The following is a 16,933-nucleotide window of genomic DNA, read 5'->3' as shown; positions in this document are numbered from 1 at the left end:
TTCAAAACACAGTGTGAAAATTGACCAAAAAAAAAAAACGTTTCACTTTAAAAAGTTATCATAAAACATTTTTATCATGGACTTTTGATTGCTTTGGATAATAATAATAATGCAATAATTTCAGAGTGTACCTGTGGAGAAAAGTGTCTGCTAAATAAATAATTGTAAAACACAGGGTATTATTATCGCAATTATAATCAATTATTAATTTGCATATTCATTACATTGAAACTGCATTCTCAGATTGTAGCCTTTACATCCCTAATGCCCTAAATCTAAATTAAATAAAAAAACAAGTAAGTAAATAAATATGCAAAGTACTAAATAAATGAATAAACACATATTTAAGTAAATGAATAAAGTAATTCATTTGGGCAGCTATTTTGTAGTCAAAGTAGTATTGTGCAAGTATAAAATCTAGTAAAACTGTTTTTTTTTTTAAGCTTGCATCTCAATAATATAATCAATCACTAATAAAATCTATTTTTATAAAATAATAACTTTGCTTTTGAAGTCAAGCTAATCATATTTTCATGTTGGTCAAGCTAATGCACATCCTAGAGTAGTGTTTCTCAACGGGGTCGTTCGGAGAGCATCGGGGGGCGCTGGAAGCAATGGGGGGGCGCTGAGCTGTTCTTGGGGGGCGTTTGGTTACGGTGAGTTTACACCAAAGATGTATGAGCTGAACCTTGCAAAAGAAAATGGTCTGCCACATCCCAACGCAGCCTCTACTCTGGATGCATCAAAGCGCACTTTCTGTATCTATTTGTCAACTTGTCTGTAGCGCAACAAGCGCGTTTAGTGCGTCATAAAATAGAAATAGAAAGCGGCATCCGTTTACTGTAGTGCTTGTGCTCAGTTACTGAACGACTGATTATAACGGGATCCATGTGCTTTGACGCAACGTGTCGCGCCGTTCGCGCCCGGTGTAGTAGTGTTAAAACTACCGCTTCTAGACTAGACGGCGTATCATTTCCATAGCAACGACTCTACTTTAGTGTTCGCTCGGCTTTCTGTAGCGCAGCTGATGAACTTCCCGTGAAACCAATATGCATCTAGACGCAATAAAGCATGAGATGCTTTTTCTTGTTTAGAAAAAATTATATAAATGATTTTTGTTTACTGATTGACAGATTTCTAGTTTATTCTCTAGTTTAGAGTTTATTCAATGCACAAAATATAGCCTAATTTTTATTCACGAACCTTTTTTTTCTCCTTGGAAAACTCATGATAATATTTCAAGTCCAGTCAAATCAAATATGTGATGAATGTCATTTGCCATTCAGTGTTATATGGGTTAAAATACATGCTTTTAAGATATATATTATAAATAAAATATAGCCTATACCACCATTCAAAAAAGGTCAGTAATGGTTTTGAAACAAATCCTTTCTGCAGTAAGTTTGCATTTATTTGATAGAACATACAGTAAAAACAGTAAATCTACAATTTGAAAGAACTGCTTTTTATTTGAATATATTTTAAAATGTGTTTTCCTCTCATGCTAAAGCTCTATTACTCCAGCTTTCAGTGTCACATGATCCTTTAGAAATCATGCTGATTGTTGCTCAATACATTTTTATTCTTTTTATTATTATAGCTGGTACAAAGACGAAAAAAAAGCTAGATTTGCAATTTAATTGATAATAACAAAAATATAAATGTAATTATTTAAGACAGATATAAATCAGGACTGCACTAAAATAATAACTATTTGGAAAATGAGAAGCATATGTTTCCCATCTTTCTACAACCCCAATTCCAGAAAAGTCTGGATGTTTTGTGAAATGCCATACAATCAATAAAATGTTATGTGCGCATTCTCTTTAACCTATATTTAATTGACTGAAGTACAACGAAAAATACCCAATGTTTTTACTGGCCAAATTTTATTTTGTAAATATAAACTAATTTTGATTTTGATGGCTGCAACACACTCCAAAAGAGTTTGGACAGAGGCATGTTTAACACCGTGTCACATCATCTTTCCCTTTAATTACAATGTTTAATTGTTTGGGAATTGAGGATACTAATTCTTAAAAGTTTTGTGAGCAAAATTTTGCCCAATCTCACTAGATACAAGACTTCAGATGCCCATCAGTCTGTGGTCATCGTTGTCTGATTCTCCTTTTCACGATGGGCCATACATGTTCAATAGGAGACAGATCTGCTGGCCAGTCAGTCACATGCACATGTGTCTATGAAACCATGTTGTTGTAGCACATGCAGAATGAGAGCTAGCATTGTCTTGATCTAATAACCATGGACTTCCCATGAAAGACGTGATGGCACTATATATCTCTGTACAATCCCAGTAAATGCCTCCATGTCAATGGCACCTTAACACATAAGCCAGTCACCCATTCTGTTTGCACTGCTGCACCCCCATACCATGACAGACGTGTGCTTTTGCATCTGTCACTGATGAAAATCTGGATGGTAGCTTTGGTCTTTGGGACTGAAAACTCAACATCCATTTTTCCCAAGAAACAAGTTGAAACGTGGACTAATTTGAGCACAGCACACATTTTCACTGTCTTTTTGACTATCTGAGATGGGCTCTGGTCCTGAGAATCTGGTGTTATCACTGCATAAAATTGATAGCTTTCTCCTTGAGTAACAGAGATTCAAGTTGCATTTCTTGATGCAGCAGCAGACTGTGTTAAGTGACAGCAGTTTTCTGAAGTTCTCTTGAGCTCTTGTGGCTATATTTAACACTGCAGCATGATGTTTTCTCATGCAATGCCATCTGAGGGCTCAAAGGTCATGCAAATTCACACTGAGATTTCTCTGGATTCCCTGAATCTTTTCACAGTATGGTAGTTGGTGAAAGGCCTAAATCCTTTGTGATTTTGCATTGAGAAATGTGATTTTTGATTTGTTTGACACAAAGTGATGAGCCATGACTGAGACTGAGATGATCCTTTTATACCCAAACATGATACCCTGGCCTAGTTCACCTGCTTACTATGAACTGTTTCAAAATAGTTTAATTTGGAAATTCTATAGCCTTTTCATTTTTATTTCGCCTCTGTCCCAACTTAGTTGGAGTGTGTTGCAGCCATCAAAATTGAAATCGGTTTATATTTATAAAATGCATTTATGTTGGTCAGCAAAACCTTATGTTTTCTTTGTACTTCTGTCAATTAAATAAAAGTTCAAGAGAACTAACAAATCACAGGTTCTTGATATTATTGCATTTTACAAAACATTCCAACTTTTCTGAAATTGTACTTTGAAGTATTTGTAAGCAAACTTTGAAATATTGTCACAGAATTTATAAAATATAGCAAAAGAGGGTTTATTTCTTCCATTAGCAAGTGTAAATGTGGTTTACCCACCAAAATTACCATGTCTACTATGTCAAAAAAAAAAGGAAATTCAATATATTAAAAAAAAAGGGGGGTATTTAAGGGATAAATATTGTTATTTTTCACTGAAAGCTTATTGAAAAATCACCAACATGCTTAAAAACTAAGCTTAAATTAATCTTATTATACTTATTTTCAAATATTTCACTGTAAAAAAAGTACTTCACTGTCTTATTTGATCAACTCAATGGATCCTTAAATTAACTTAATTTCTTAAAAATCATAATAACCCCATACATTTGAATGGTACTGTAAAAATAACAGTTCTCATTATAAACACAAAATAATAATCAACTGTAGTGTTCAGTGAAGACAATTATTAGACAATTATTGTTTTATTTGACTGGGGCGTTGAGGGACCTGGATAATGGGTAGGTGGCGCTGACCCAAAAAAGGTTGAGAACCACTGTTTTAGAGGATTATGGTAAAGACCTGCTGATGGCGATGTCAATAAGGTCAATGGCTCTTTTAATTGAAAGGTGGAACCTTCTTTTCTATAGCCGCTTTTCAATTAAAAGAGTCAATCGCCTTATTAGGGCTTCGCCTTAGTGATTTCTCATGTGGCTTGTCTTATATCACCTCTAGTTGAAAGAGATGTGCAAAAGCAAGCTGCAAACTTCAGATTCATCATTATAAAAGTCTTCAAAATTAGGGCACACCCTAAAGCTAGAGAAAAACCCTTAAAATAAACAGTCCATTTAAAAAAAGTGTGCTGCCAAATTTCTATTCCATCAATTTCCCCTCAACCGCTGTGTTTGTTCCACTCAGGGAGACTAAACAACATTTAGTCAATCGCTTAAAAGTTTTAATCTGTTTTTCATGTCTTCTTACTATGCTGTTTTTGTCTAAGAGCATTTAGACTGATGTTTGGCTCTAAAAACCTCTTTAAGAAGTTCAGAAGAAAGTGAAAGAATGAAAAATAAGTGTGGACGGTCCAAGCTGAAAAGAGTACTTCATGGTAGTTTTCTGAAATATCAATTCACAACACAACATTTGCATTAATTGACAAATTTTTCTGTCATTAAAAAAAAAAGACAAAAAAAATTGGTGAACAGTAAAAAGTCTGTCAAAACAGTTTCAAAAACATTTTATCATTGATATCATGAATTTGATCTCAAAAACTTTAGTTTTCAAGAGGATAAATGCAATGCATATGCATATTCAAAAGAGAATGGACTATAAAAAAGGCAACTGACAACTTGCATTTCTACCACTACCAAAATTAGAGTTACACACTTTCCCATTCATTTTTATGAGTGGTTTGTCTCCTCCCTCCTATTATGTCTCTGACCCAACCTTTATTCCAGCAGAGCCACACTAAACAAACCAATTTCATTCTGACTGTCATTTCTGACTGCCTCATTCAAGTTGAAGAATAATATTTTTAATGTACTTGAGAATGAATGTGTTTACAGCAGCCTCTGCTGAGCTAAATATGATTAAAATGACTGACAATCCTGTCAAATGGAACATAAGGCTGTGAATGTATGAGTGTGTGTGTGTGTGTGTGTGTGTGTGTGTCTCTAAGGAATTAATGCAATTAGCTCTAGGTGCTTTGGGATCATCCAGAGTTTTCTGTCAAAATCTTCTCAAACAAACCATATTCAAGAAAAAATGAAAAGAGTTGAGGGGAGGAGAAAGAGAAAGAGAGTATTTTTGCTGTAATGAATGTATAAAAGTGTGCGAAATGGTTCTTGTGCTAAAATTCAGATGGACAAATAAAAAAAAAAGATAAATTTGTTTTGTATTGTCGCTGAATACAGACAGAGAGATTATGAAGGGAAGAGACCTATAAAGATAAATGGGAGAAACCATAATTCAATATGGCAGCTGTAACCCTGCCTTGAAATTCAAAGTTGTCTTTTTCATAATTTGTTGATTTATGCTAGAACATGCAAGCACATTAGCTGGACCAGCATGAAAAATACAGTAGAAGGAGTGTAGAAGTAGTCCATATAATTCATGAGCTATTTTCAAAATCTTCTGAAGTTTTAATCTATAGTTTTGTTTTGTTTTATTTGTAAGGAACAAACTGAAATTTCAGCTCTTAAACCAAATATGATGAAATTGGTACATCTGTAATACCTAGGCATGCTTTTAAAACAAAGAAAAAATGTATTGTGGCACAGTCTGGTCAGATGTTAGTGGATCATGTTAGTGTGTTGAACTCCACCTGCGGTTACTCTGCTAGGACACCTGATTGAACTTGAGGCAAACTGACAATTCAAAAAATACACACTAAAAATGCCCAGTTGATCAAGAAGAGAAAGAAAAAAATGTTCCCTGCAGATTTGAGAGTCTAGGAGGTTATGACAGCACAATATGACAGCAGTGGGAACAGTAAGCAGGTAATTCACCTCAAACACACACACACACACACACACACATAAAGTGTTCTGTCTCCAGATACCATCACAATGCAGCCACTTCATAATCTTTAGACTCTTTACTGCAGCTCCTCACTCTCACCAGAACTGTCTGACGTCAACAAATAACTGCAATGCCAAAGGCATTAAAGGTCCCATGACATGCTGCTTTTTGGATGCTTTTATATAGGCCTAAGTGGTCCCTAGTACTGTATCTGATGTCTCTTTCCCGAAATTCAGCCTTGGTGCAGAATTTCAGCCACTATGAGCCAGTCCCACAATGAGCTTTCCTTAGGACGTGCCATTTCTGTGTCTGTAGCTTTAAGGATGAGAGAGGCGGGGCAAGGTGGAGGGTGGGTGTGTGGCCTTAACCAGCTTGCGCTACCATGCGCTAATGTTGACAGTGGATGTATCGCAATGGCTCATAGACACACAGTCCTTCAAGCTTTTCAGTTTCACCCAGAATCTGATCCGAATGGAGAAGCACCGGATGAAGAAGTTGCAACTCAACGGCTACAGCAGGACGCTTCGAATGGTTAGTTTAAAATATTGTGTCTGAATACGGTACTTTAGTTGGTTTGTTTAACAAACTGTTACAGTTATTATCATGTAGCTAATGCTAGCCATAGGCTGGGATGAAGGAACTAAAAAAATACTTGTGTTCATTTGTACATCCAAACACTGAGCAACTGCCGTGCTTCGCTCGTTTGCAAACCATGATGTCTCTCGAGGAAAAAAAAAATATTGCGCTCGCCTCGCACGATCATAGCTCATTTTCTCATGCAAAGCAGAGAAAGGGGAGGTAACCTTTCCCCGTATGACGACATAAAGGGAAGATTCCAGATTGGGCCATCTGAGCTTTCATTTTCTCAAAGGCGAAGCAGGATACCCAGGACTCGGTTTACACCTATCGCCATTTCTAGCCACTGGGGGACCATAGGCAGGCTAGGGGAACTCATATTAATGTTAAAAAACCTCAAAGTGAAATTTTCATGCCATGGGACCTTTAAAACTGGTGCCAGTTGACTATTTTTTAATTCATTATTTATTTATTTTTAAATTTAATCCATGTATGTATATATATATATATATATATATATATATATATATATATATATATATTTATTTATTTTTATTTTTTAATTATATAATTTTTATTATTATTATTACAGTCATATGACATGCAAAACTATGGTAGCTAAGTCATTTTTTCCCCTTTATTTTTTTTCTTTAATCAATTATATTTTATTACATTTATTTAAGTCTGCAGCAAAACTAAAAGTTTAATCTCCAAAAAAATGTGTATTATTATTATTAAATATAAATTTTATTTCAATTCTATTTTACATTTTTATTATTATAAAATAAATATACTAAAATGTATCTGAAATACATTTATTTCATGCCAAGTATATTACAAATAGATTTACATATTTATGTACTCAATAAAAATACCCTGCAATTGTACTTTTGGTATCCTAAACTGGTATACTAGGAAAACTCATTTTTTACTTAATGCACATTAATTGTGTGGAAGTAGTGTTGAAACTAAAGATATACTGAAGTATATTTGATTGTGCTAAAGTGGAACTACTACAAGTATTCTTTAGGTACACTTTAAATATCTCGCATTTAAAGACCAATATTATTCAAAAATCATACAATCCTCATCACTATTGACATTAAAACACATTTTAGGCTTAATATTAGGAAATGTGCATTGTGCACAAGTAGTACTCCATATAAAGTTTCATTATAATTTTATATCATTAAGTCTTGAACGATATGCCAGTAAATATGTTAACAGATTTGAACTATACTTAGTATTTAATAAATATTTTACTAGGGTATGATTACTATTGTCACATGGATTAAAACACTGTGGTAATTTATTCAAATAATTTCCTTAATAATCTTTTATATGTTTCGAAGAGTCAACAACATTTGTGGAAGATTGCAGCAAAACTTTGCTACCTATTAGGCTGATAAAAACCTCTGCAATCCTGACTCCCAAAACCTGCCAACAGCAGCCAGCCAATCACAACAGATTCCATGCCAGCACTTTTTTATTTTTGTGTGCAATATGCATCAGTCGGTCCGTGGGCTTTCCATGAGCAATCGGGCATGATGTCTGAGCTGAGAATAACCACCTGAACGCTTCCTCTGATTTGTGACAGCACTGAGCAAAGTGACATCTCCATAAAACTGGGTTTTGCAAGCAGGTTAGAGCAACTACAACATCCTAAGACAATGTGATCTAATTAAATCACTGTTTTATTTAGTTTTAGTTTATATTCTGAAGAAGAAAAGCATGTAAACCTGGGTAAGGACGTGCAGAGCTGCAGTCGTGGGAGTGATGGCACCACCTCCACCATACAGCCGCTGCTCTTCACCCCCACCAGACCCTCCAGAAGACAGTCGCTGCTCACCCCAAACACGGACGTGTGATACCCTGCAATATTAGCAAAAATCAGATTTAAAAATGTTTCATAATAACAGACCGCGCTAATGATCTGAAGGCAATTAGAGCTCATTAAAGTCCTTTGAAACACGCGTGTGATTTGTAGACGTTAAGAACTGCTGGAATGGCCATAAAGCAGGGATCAATGAGTTTATCCTATTTTAATGAGAGGATATTTAGCTGGTTTATTCAAGCATGGAAACACCGGACTTGTTTTTCAGTTTGAAGCAGACTTGATTTCTGCATTATTACAGCATTATGGTGCAGAATAATTGTTCAGTACAAACTCTTTTCTCATTTTATAAGAGAATGTTCACTGGTCCATTGGGGTTTTTTTAGCACTGATGTAGTCAAACTGAACCCCATTTACCTTCAATTTAATATTAACACCCTATTTAATTAATGTACTCAGTATTTACTCAATAATATTTACTGCACATTATACTATAAAAAAAAATAAAAAAAACAGAATACATATTCATGAGCAATCAATTTCCCGTCTGTTTCAGTTCAGATTTCAGATGTTAAATTGCAGTTTTATGTTGCATTTAAGGTGTTGTAAAGCTCACCGTTGATTGTGATGTTGCCTGCGGTGCGAGGAACTCCAACCAGAGTAACCGGATAGAGGCCAGACTCCGCTGGCAGAGACAGAGCGGCAGGAAGAGACTCAAAATCTACACCTGATGTCAGCAGACCCTGACAAACACAATCACAGAGCATACATTGGTCAGTATATAGTATAATTATTTGTTTTATCCATAATGGCAGCATGAATGCTCTGCTTAAAATCTCCTTTTGTGTTCCATGTAAGAAAAAACACAAGAATGAGTAATTAATGACAGAATGCATCATCATTTTTATTTGTTTTCAGTTTAATACCAATATAATAATAATAATAATACCTAAATGGTTTTACTTTGTGGTATTAAACTAAACATTTTAAAATAAATAAAATAAATAAATAGATTAAAAATATATAAAATGAAGAAAAATAAAGTAAAAAACATTGGGAAAAAAATACATTTGAATTTAAAATAAATAAAATAAAATTATATATTCTTTATAAATAAAATGAAGAAAATTAAAGTATAAAACATTGAAAAAAAATACATTTGAATTTAAAATAAATAAATAAAAATACATTTAAAATAAATCAATTTACAAATCATAATTATTAATTATTGAATTGTTTTATTTATTGGTATTAAACTGAATTTGTTTTAAACAAATAAATAAATATACACATAAATATAAAAATAAATAAAAATAACGTATAAAAGCATTTTAAAAATACATTTAAAATAAATAAAATTATATTTACATTAAATATAATTTATAAATTCATTAAAAATAAACAAAATGTAAAACAAATAAATTAAAATAAATTAAAACAATTAATAAACAAATAAATCTAAACGCTGTGGGGGGAAAGCCTGTATTGTATTATTAGATCAGTAAATGGTGTTAATAATAATGTATTGCTTCTCACCAAAGGGGAAAAAAATGCAATTAAAAAGCAGATTAAATGTAAAACAAATGCAGCCACCGACAGCTTTTCAAGGACAGAATCAGAATATCACACGCATGTGGATGTTATTAAAAGATAAAACGCACGCACACAAAACAAATCATTCAGTGTCCTCGGAGCAAAAAGGTGACGATTAGCATAAACAGCATGTGACATTTTCACAAGCCAGCACTTAACACAATAAAAAATGCATATATTTACCAGATACAGCAAAAATAACAAGCATATATAATAACAACCTAGCAGCAAATATGTTGTTTTGGAATTCTAATTTTCCAATTTCAACTTTTTAATTCAGGCTTTTTTTGCAGAATGCATAAATAGTCAGTGTTTTACAGATTTACGGTCTTTTATGCTAGTTTTTGTCTTAGTTTGTGTTAACGGTAACAAGAGAATAAAGAGATGCAGAAACAAAGCAGAATGAGAAGACAGGAATAGAGCAATGAAAAAAACAACTGGTGACAGACCAATGGTTTGAGATTTTTTGGTTTTCTTTCTCTTCTCTTCTCATTTTTTATTATTTTTTTTTTTTACTCCAAACATCACATAATCAATCATCCTGATATCCATCTGATATGGAGGAGATGAAATCACTCCCAGCATGCTCTCCCCATTACCCATGGAGAAAATTGCTCTTGTTCACAGCACTACAGAGAAAGGAAACAGTGTTAGCAGAATCACAGCGGCAGATGAGAGCGAGAGACAGAGACAGATTGAAAACGAGACGCTTACACCTTCGTCGTGGAGGTGAGGGCCGATTATTACCGTGCCCTGAGAAGTCGAGCTGCTCTCCGCAGAGAGTTTTCCCGCTTTCTATTCATACTCCATACATCATTCAGACTCCACCAAATGTGCTTTATGGGTTTTTATCATATTAGCCTGAATGAAACCATTAAACTCCGGACTCGACCGGAAAGAATCAAGAACTGATATCCGATATACTCAGTGTCCAATGTCTCTGTGACATGAAACTTTTATATCTATCCAAAGAGAACATACATATATACATACATATATATATATATATATAGTTTCTGTAAAGTGGTCTTTATAAGGAAGGGTGGTTGGAGAAAATACAATTTAAGCTCAAGATTCTTTACTAAATGATTCAAATGTACCGTGAAATTTCACATTTTGTTTCACTTTGATTTGATTATTTTGGTACATTTTCCAAAACATGATGACCTGCATAAAAATACAATGTACTGAAATATCACCATAATACATTCAGTATAAGAAATGAATGAGTAATATATTAAATTCATATGGTAATTAGGATCAATTTTGAAACTGAAAAAGAATTTAAAACTTTTAATATCTTAAATACTTTTTTTCCATTTCTAAATAGCTACTAAAATACGATAAATAAAATAAAGATGTAAATGATAAATAAGATTATACACACACATAAACATGAGGTGTAAACACTTTCAGCCAATATTATAAAAAAATGAAGCCTTTGGCTTTGTTGACATGTTTTTGGATGGGGAGGTTTTGCAGAGATGGTGTGATGGCCATCTAATCCAGTGTCTGTCAATAATCAAGTCTGACTGAAGTTAGTAAAACGTCTGCAATCACAGACAGAGAGTAGAAACATGAACTCAAAGATCTCTCATTCAGACCCTGAACAATTGAGCAGCTTTGCAATAAAGACACATAGTAATGCAATTAAGGATGTATTGTTTAATGTAGTCTAAAATTCTAACCTCTAAAATACTTTACAGGTACTAAGTAAAACCTCATATCATGTGGAGGGTCTCAGTATTGTATAAGCCGTATTTTGAAATACCTCATTTGCATTTCCTTCTTGAAAAGGTTAATTAGTTTGACAGCTAATGCTAACGATCTGTTCTTTTCTTTTCTGGTCTGGATGTCTAACGTCAGACTTTCATCGGCTGCTACAAAGACCCTGTGGAAATATTTGCTCTTTCTGTCTTTTTTTCCCTGTTTCACCAGACAAAAATTATACAAGCCATTTTCAAAAAGACCGTAACATAATCATAGGCACTTAATTAAACCGAGAGTGAATGAAATTAATACCTAGAAGAGAAATATTTTCAAAGCAGTTTCAACTGACATTAGAAAAAGAGAGATGCATCTGAAGGCATTAATTATATTTTTATTTTATATTAAATAATTTTAAGTAATAAAATATTGTATGTAAGTGCCGTCTTAAATTTTCATCTAAAATGAGCCTTTTTGTCACACTCCTATGTTTAGGTTCAGTAATTTCACTTTAATGGCAATGAGTAGGTCCTTTTCTATGCAATTAAAGTGAAATAACTGAACATACCTGTAAATATAGGAGCCTGATAAAATGCTCATTTTAGAAGAAGATTTCAGACGGCACTTAGAGGCTTTTGCATCCGAACTCTCTTTATATATATATATATATATATATATATATATATATATATATATATATATATATATAGTGTTGTCAAAAGACCGGTACTTGGTACCGAGTCAGTACTAAAAAAATGAAAACATCGCGGTACCAGGTTTTTTTTTTAAGTACCGGTGGTACCGAGTACCCGGTCAACCCGGTTCTTGACGCGTACGGCCCTATGATTTCCGCGATTCAGAAAAGCGCGTGTGACGCTCGCGGTGATTTCAGCATCTGCCGTCTCAATGAGGACATAAACACATAAACAACGTCTACAGAACTGCTCTGAGAGTCACTTCACAAGCATTTTACCGTTTCATTTGAGTAAAACCAGCATCATATCATATAGCTACACACAGAAATTTAAAGGTATTCACGGCAACCCATCAAAATAAAAGTTTATCTTAAAGACATTGTGCCAGAAATATATTATTATTATTTACTAGAATGTATGTGATACTTTTACTACTGTTGAAAAAAATATATATTTATTTTTAAAGAAATAAATCACACAATATTTCTTCCATATTTTAATAATAAATCCCCTTTATTTACCAAAAAATAAAATGTGTTTAAATTTCATTAATTAAAAGACTAATTAAATTTGGGTGAAACTTTACTGTTTACTGTTTTTCATACTTTTATTACTTGCGGACAAACTTGAAACACAATTTAAATAAGTATAAAGAATGGCACTGATTTTTGTACATTTTATTTTTGTTTGACTTTATTATTAAAAATAGTGTGTTTCAATCCTGATCAAACCCACCTACCTGTGATTTTCTAATGATCTTGAAGACACTGATTAGCATGCTCAGGTGTGTTTGATTAGAGCTAAACTCTGCAGGAGTGGGCCAGATTTGAGGATCTCTGGTTTAAGATAATTAAAGCAACTCATTTTTAAATAATGAAAGAATATGTAAAAGTATGGTATTTGGGGTAAAAAGCGCCCCTGCTGTTGGGGCTAAAGGCGCACAGTAATTAACATGATAATTAGTAGATGGCTGGCTTTCCATTTGTTGACATGACATGGTTAGATTCAGATGGTAAATATCATATATTATGTTGGGTGTCCATATTAAAGATAATCACCATGTTTAGAATGAAACCATCATATTTAAAAACATGATATTAATCATATCATATAATAAAATATCATTTGTTGTTACTATTGTAAATATATATTCAATTATTATTGGATCTCCTTCAATACTTTCAGAATCTTTACTTATTAAAATGATTTTGTTTCTGTATTTTAAAATATATTTTTTATATTAACATTTTAATGACAGTATATCTATTGAACAAAAATTAATTATTTTATTTTTCAAAATAAGCAAAAAATAGTACAAACTTTGCTAAAGTGATTGTTTTGAACAAGTATTAACTTAGACATTATTTTAAAAAACATTTTTGCTGAAGTATTTGTATCAATATCGTGTGCCTTTTACCCCATGCTGGTGAGTCTTTTACCCGTGTGTGGGGTAAAAGGCCCCTCTTCCCACCTCATACATTTATAAGATTTAAAAAAAAAATAAACAACTTGAATTATTTCTTTTCACACAAAATCTGTTGCTCCATTATTGTTCAATACAACGTATATATTTTTTTTCTGCAATTATACATTTTAGGTGCAGTGAACAACACACTTTTTCTTAAGGGGGGCCGTTAGCCTCTGTTGTACTCATATATATATATATATATATATATATATACACACATACACACACACATACACACACATTTTATATATATATATATATATATTCATTATACATTTAAAAAAAAAACATGCAGAACGAACAGAAAACATTGAGATACTTTGGATGTATAGTGTGCTTGACATGAGGTCAACAGTAAGGTCACACTGGTTCATCCTGGCACCATCTGCGGTGCCATCTGACACAGGTTATGACTGCCAGAGGAGTTTTATAGGGTCTCATGCTGATACCATCTGGGGCAGAACTGGGCATGTCTGGAGAACACAATTCACCTATGCAATCATTTTTCCTTTAACACAAATACAGATCTACAGTTAAGTCCATCCCAGGACAAAAACTCCCTTCTGGATTGGAGTTTAACCTCTAGCTGGAGCGCACACCTGTGCCCTGAGTCTGCGGGTGTGATGCTCTAATGGTTATGGATCTGAGCTGCTAACATAAAGACAGTAGATTCAGTCTAACAGTCACTATAATCACAGACCTGCTCCATCACTATCCTACCCTTGAGAAAAGAACTTCACCCCTGAATTGCTCCTAAAAGACTGTCTCTACAGTTTTTTTTGGATTAAAAGTGGGTATTCAGCTACTTTGGAGAAATCAAATATAGCTTCATTCTAAAACTCAGCGAGCTGCCAACCTAGAGAGCGTTTAAGGAATCACAGGTCTGCTACAGATGTGAAATGTTAAGAATGTATTGCGGTGAGTTTTTTTTTAAATATTTTTTTAAATGACTAAAAAACTAATTATATATAATATAAAATATATTTCATAAAAATAACAAACAAAGCAAAATAAAAACATTACAAAAATAAAACAAAAATACAAAAATGAACTACAAATATAAATCCAGTAAAAGTAAAATATAAAATACAAATTAAAAACAAGATTGCAATTGCAAATAAAGAACAAATTAAAAAATTATATTAAAAAATAAATACAAATAAAATAAGTGATTTTATTTTTAATTTTATAAAAAATAATTTAATTTAATTAAAACAAAATCTAAAGCACCTGAATGGAAAGAAAGGTTGCTAAAATTCTAAGATAGAATAGAATAGAATAGAATAGAATAGAATAGAAAAATGAGGCTCCTCAATAATACCGAGAAGAGAAAAATATAAGTAATAATAAAAATGACCAAGATTAAAATATGAAAAATAAAAATAAATACATATAAAATAAAACTGATTGGATTTTTAATTTTATAAAAATATTTTAAATAAAATAAAAAATAAAATCTGATGAGGCTCAATGGAAAGAAGGCTGGTTATGGTTATGGAGGAGAGGAGAGGAGAGGAGAGGAGAGTTTAATTTATTTATTATAAATAAATAAACTAATAATAATAATAATATTAACAGACCAAGATTAAATTTAAATAAAACAAAAGAAAATAAATAATAATAATAATAATAAAATCTAAGGCACCTCAACAATACACAGAAGAGAAATATATACATAAAATAAAATAAAATCTGAGGTGCCTCAATGAAAAGAAAGGTTGCTAAAAAATTCCTTGTATTATTGACCAAAAATAAACAGCTCAGATGGAAAAGGAGAATGTGTCTGATGTGAACATCCTCTCAGAAGGCAACTGTCTATATAGAGAGCAGACAACAAAGCAGCACTAGAAGAGCCAGCATTTGATACGTGATTACATTGGTTTCTTAGGAGGATCTCCACATATGGCTGGATTCTGATAATTGGGTCTCATATGAGTGGCCCATTGTAGTGTCAGGAAGACACTGTAACCCCTCTCCCACATTCACACAAACCGTCCCCATCTTTTCAGTGTGCTTCTGCCTCCATTCCCCTGTCATTATGGGCAGGTCGGGGTGACCTTCTACGGCCTAAATGGCCCTCAAGCCAACAATAAGCGGCACCGTCTCGTTTCAGCTGTCTGGGTCGAACTCTAAAGTGTAGTTAATATGTAAAGAGGAAAACAAAAAGAGATTTTTGGCAATGAGATTTGCATTACAATCCCATTGCTTGGCGCAGTGGCTAAATCACAAAGCAACACAATGAACACTCGCATGCCCTGACTAGGTGCAGTGTGACAAGTTTCTAGCACAATTATTCTGCCCTCACTGAGAGCAAAATGCCATAAATGGTGACATAACCTCTATAAATTATGATTTTTTTTTTTTTTTTGAATGATTTTTTTTTTTTTTAAAGAGATCTCCATAGTGATCAATACCAAATATAAGTGCTCATGCATAAAATCTGTTTCTAGCATTTTCTCTTACAGTGATCAACATAAAGAGTAACACCATAATGCCTCTGCAGGGTTCTGATGTAAGATCTTATTTGAGACCGTAATTCAGACATTAAAGTGTCAAGCACAGGTTTTCTGAATCTTTGCAAAAGTAATTAAAACAAAGAGCACATGCACTTAGTGAGCTAAATGTCTCTTCTATATGAAGATGAAGCTGTGAGCGTGTATAATGGACTCCCTTTCTTTTTCTCAACATTTTTCTCATGCTTAATTACAAAAAGTAAAAAATAATATAAAATAAAAAACAATAAAAACAATCAAATAAAATAAAATAAAACAAAATAAAATAAAAAATAATTCTGTTCTAAAAATAAGTAAGCTGCCTACCAACATTTAGAGTAATTACCGGCATGCTCCGGATGTGAAATGTTGCTAAAATCTGAAGAATGCACTGCAGCAAGCAATGTTATTTAGCCCTCTAAGCGAATGTGTCGGCGTGATCAGTTGCATTTTTTTTTCCTGATAGCAGCAATAAGAACTTATAATGCTCTATCATTTTTGCCCGTACAGATAATAATTTAAATGACAGAAAAAAAAAGAAAAAAAATCATAAAAATAACTGCAATAAAACAAAATAAAAACAATTAAAAAGTAAAATACAATACAAAAATAAAAATAATGTAAATGTAAAGTTATGAATAAAATAATATTATTTTAAATAAAATGATCTAGAAAAACAATAAATTACCAAAAAGGAAAAAAAAGAAAAGTAAAATTATGAATAAAATTATATTACTTAATATTTAATTTTATTTAAATTGATTTCCAGGTCATTTTTACCCTTATTAAAGGACATTTTTTCCCTAACCATATTAAATGCATGCATC

At 32.7% G+C, this 16,933-nt stretch overlaps 1 protein-coding gene across 2 annotated transcripts in view; it reads right to left on the bottom strand.

Moving 5' to 3' along the window:
• The window catches only part of trappc9 (trafficking protein particle complex subunit 9), a 224,263-nt gene that overhangs the window by 147,553 nt on the left and 59,777 nt on the right, over positions 1-16,933 (bottom strand). For both annotated transcript variants that reach the window (XM_058753279.1, XM_058753280.1), the window contains 2 exons: positions 8,768-8,894; positions 8,057-8,189 (listed from right to left, as the gene is read on the bottom strand). In XM_058753279.1, the coding sequence (XP_058609262.1) occupies positions 8,057-8,189; positions 8,768-8,894 (260 nt within the window). The remainder of the gene's footprint in view (positions 1-8,056; positions 8,190-8,767; positions 8,895-16,933) is intronic.

The sequence above is a fragment of the Onychostoma macrolepis genome, chromosome 19, assembly GCF_012432095.1.
Source record: "Onychostoma macrolepis isolate SWU-2019 chromosome 19, ASM1243209v1, whole genome shotgun sequence".
Lineage (NCBI taxonomy): Eukaryota > Metazoa > Chordata > Actinopteri > Cypriniformes > Cyprinidae > Onychostoma > Onychostoma macrolepis.
This window is presented reverse-complemented; position numbering and strand designations above follow the sequence as displayed.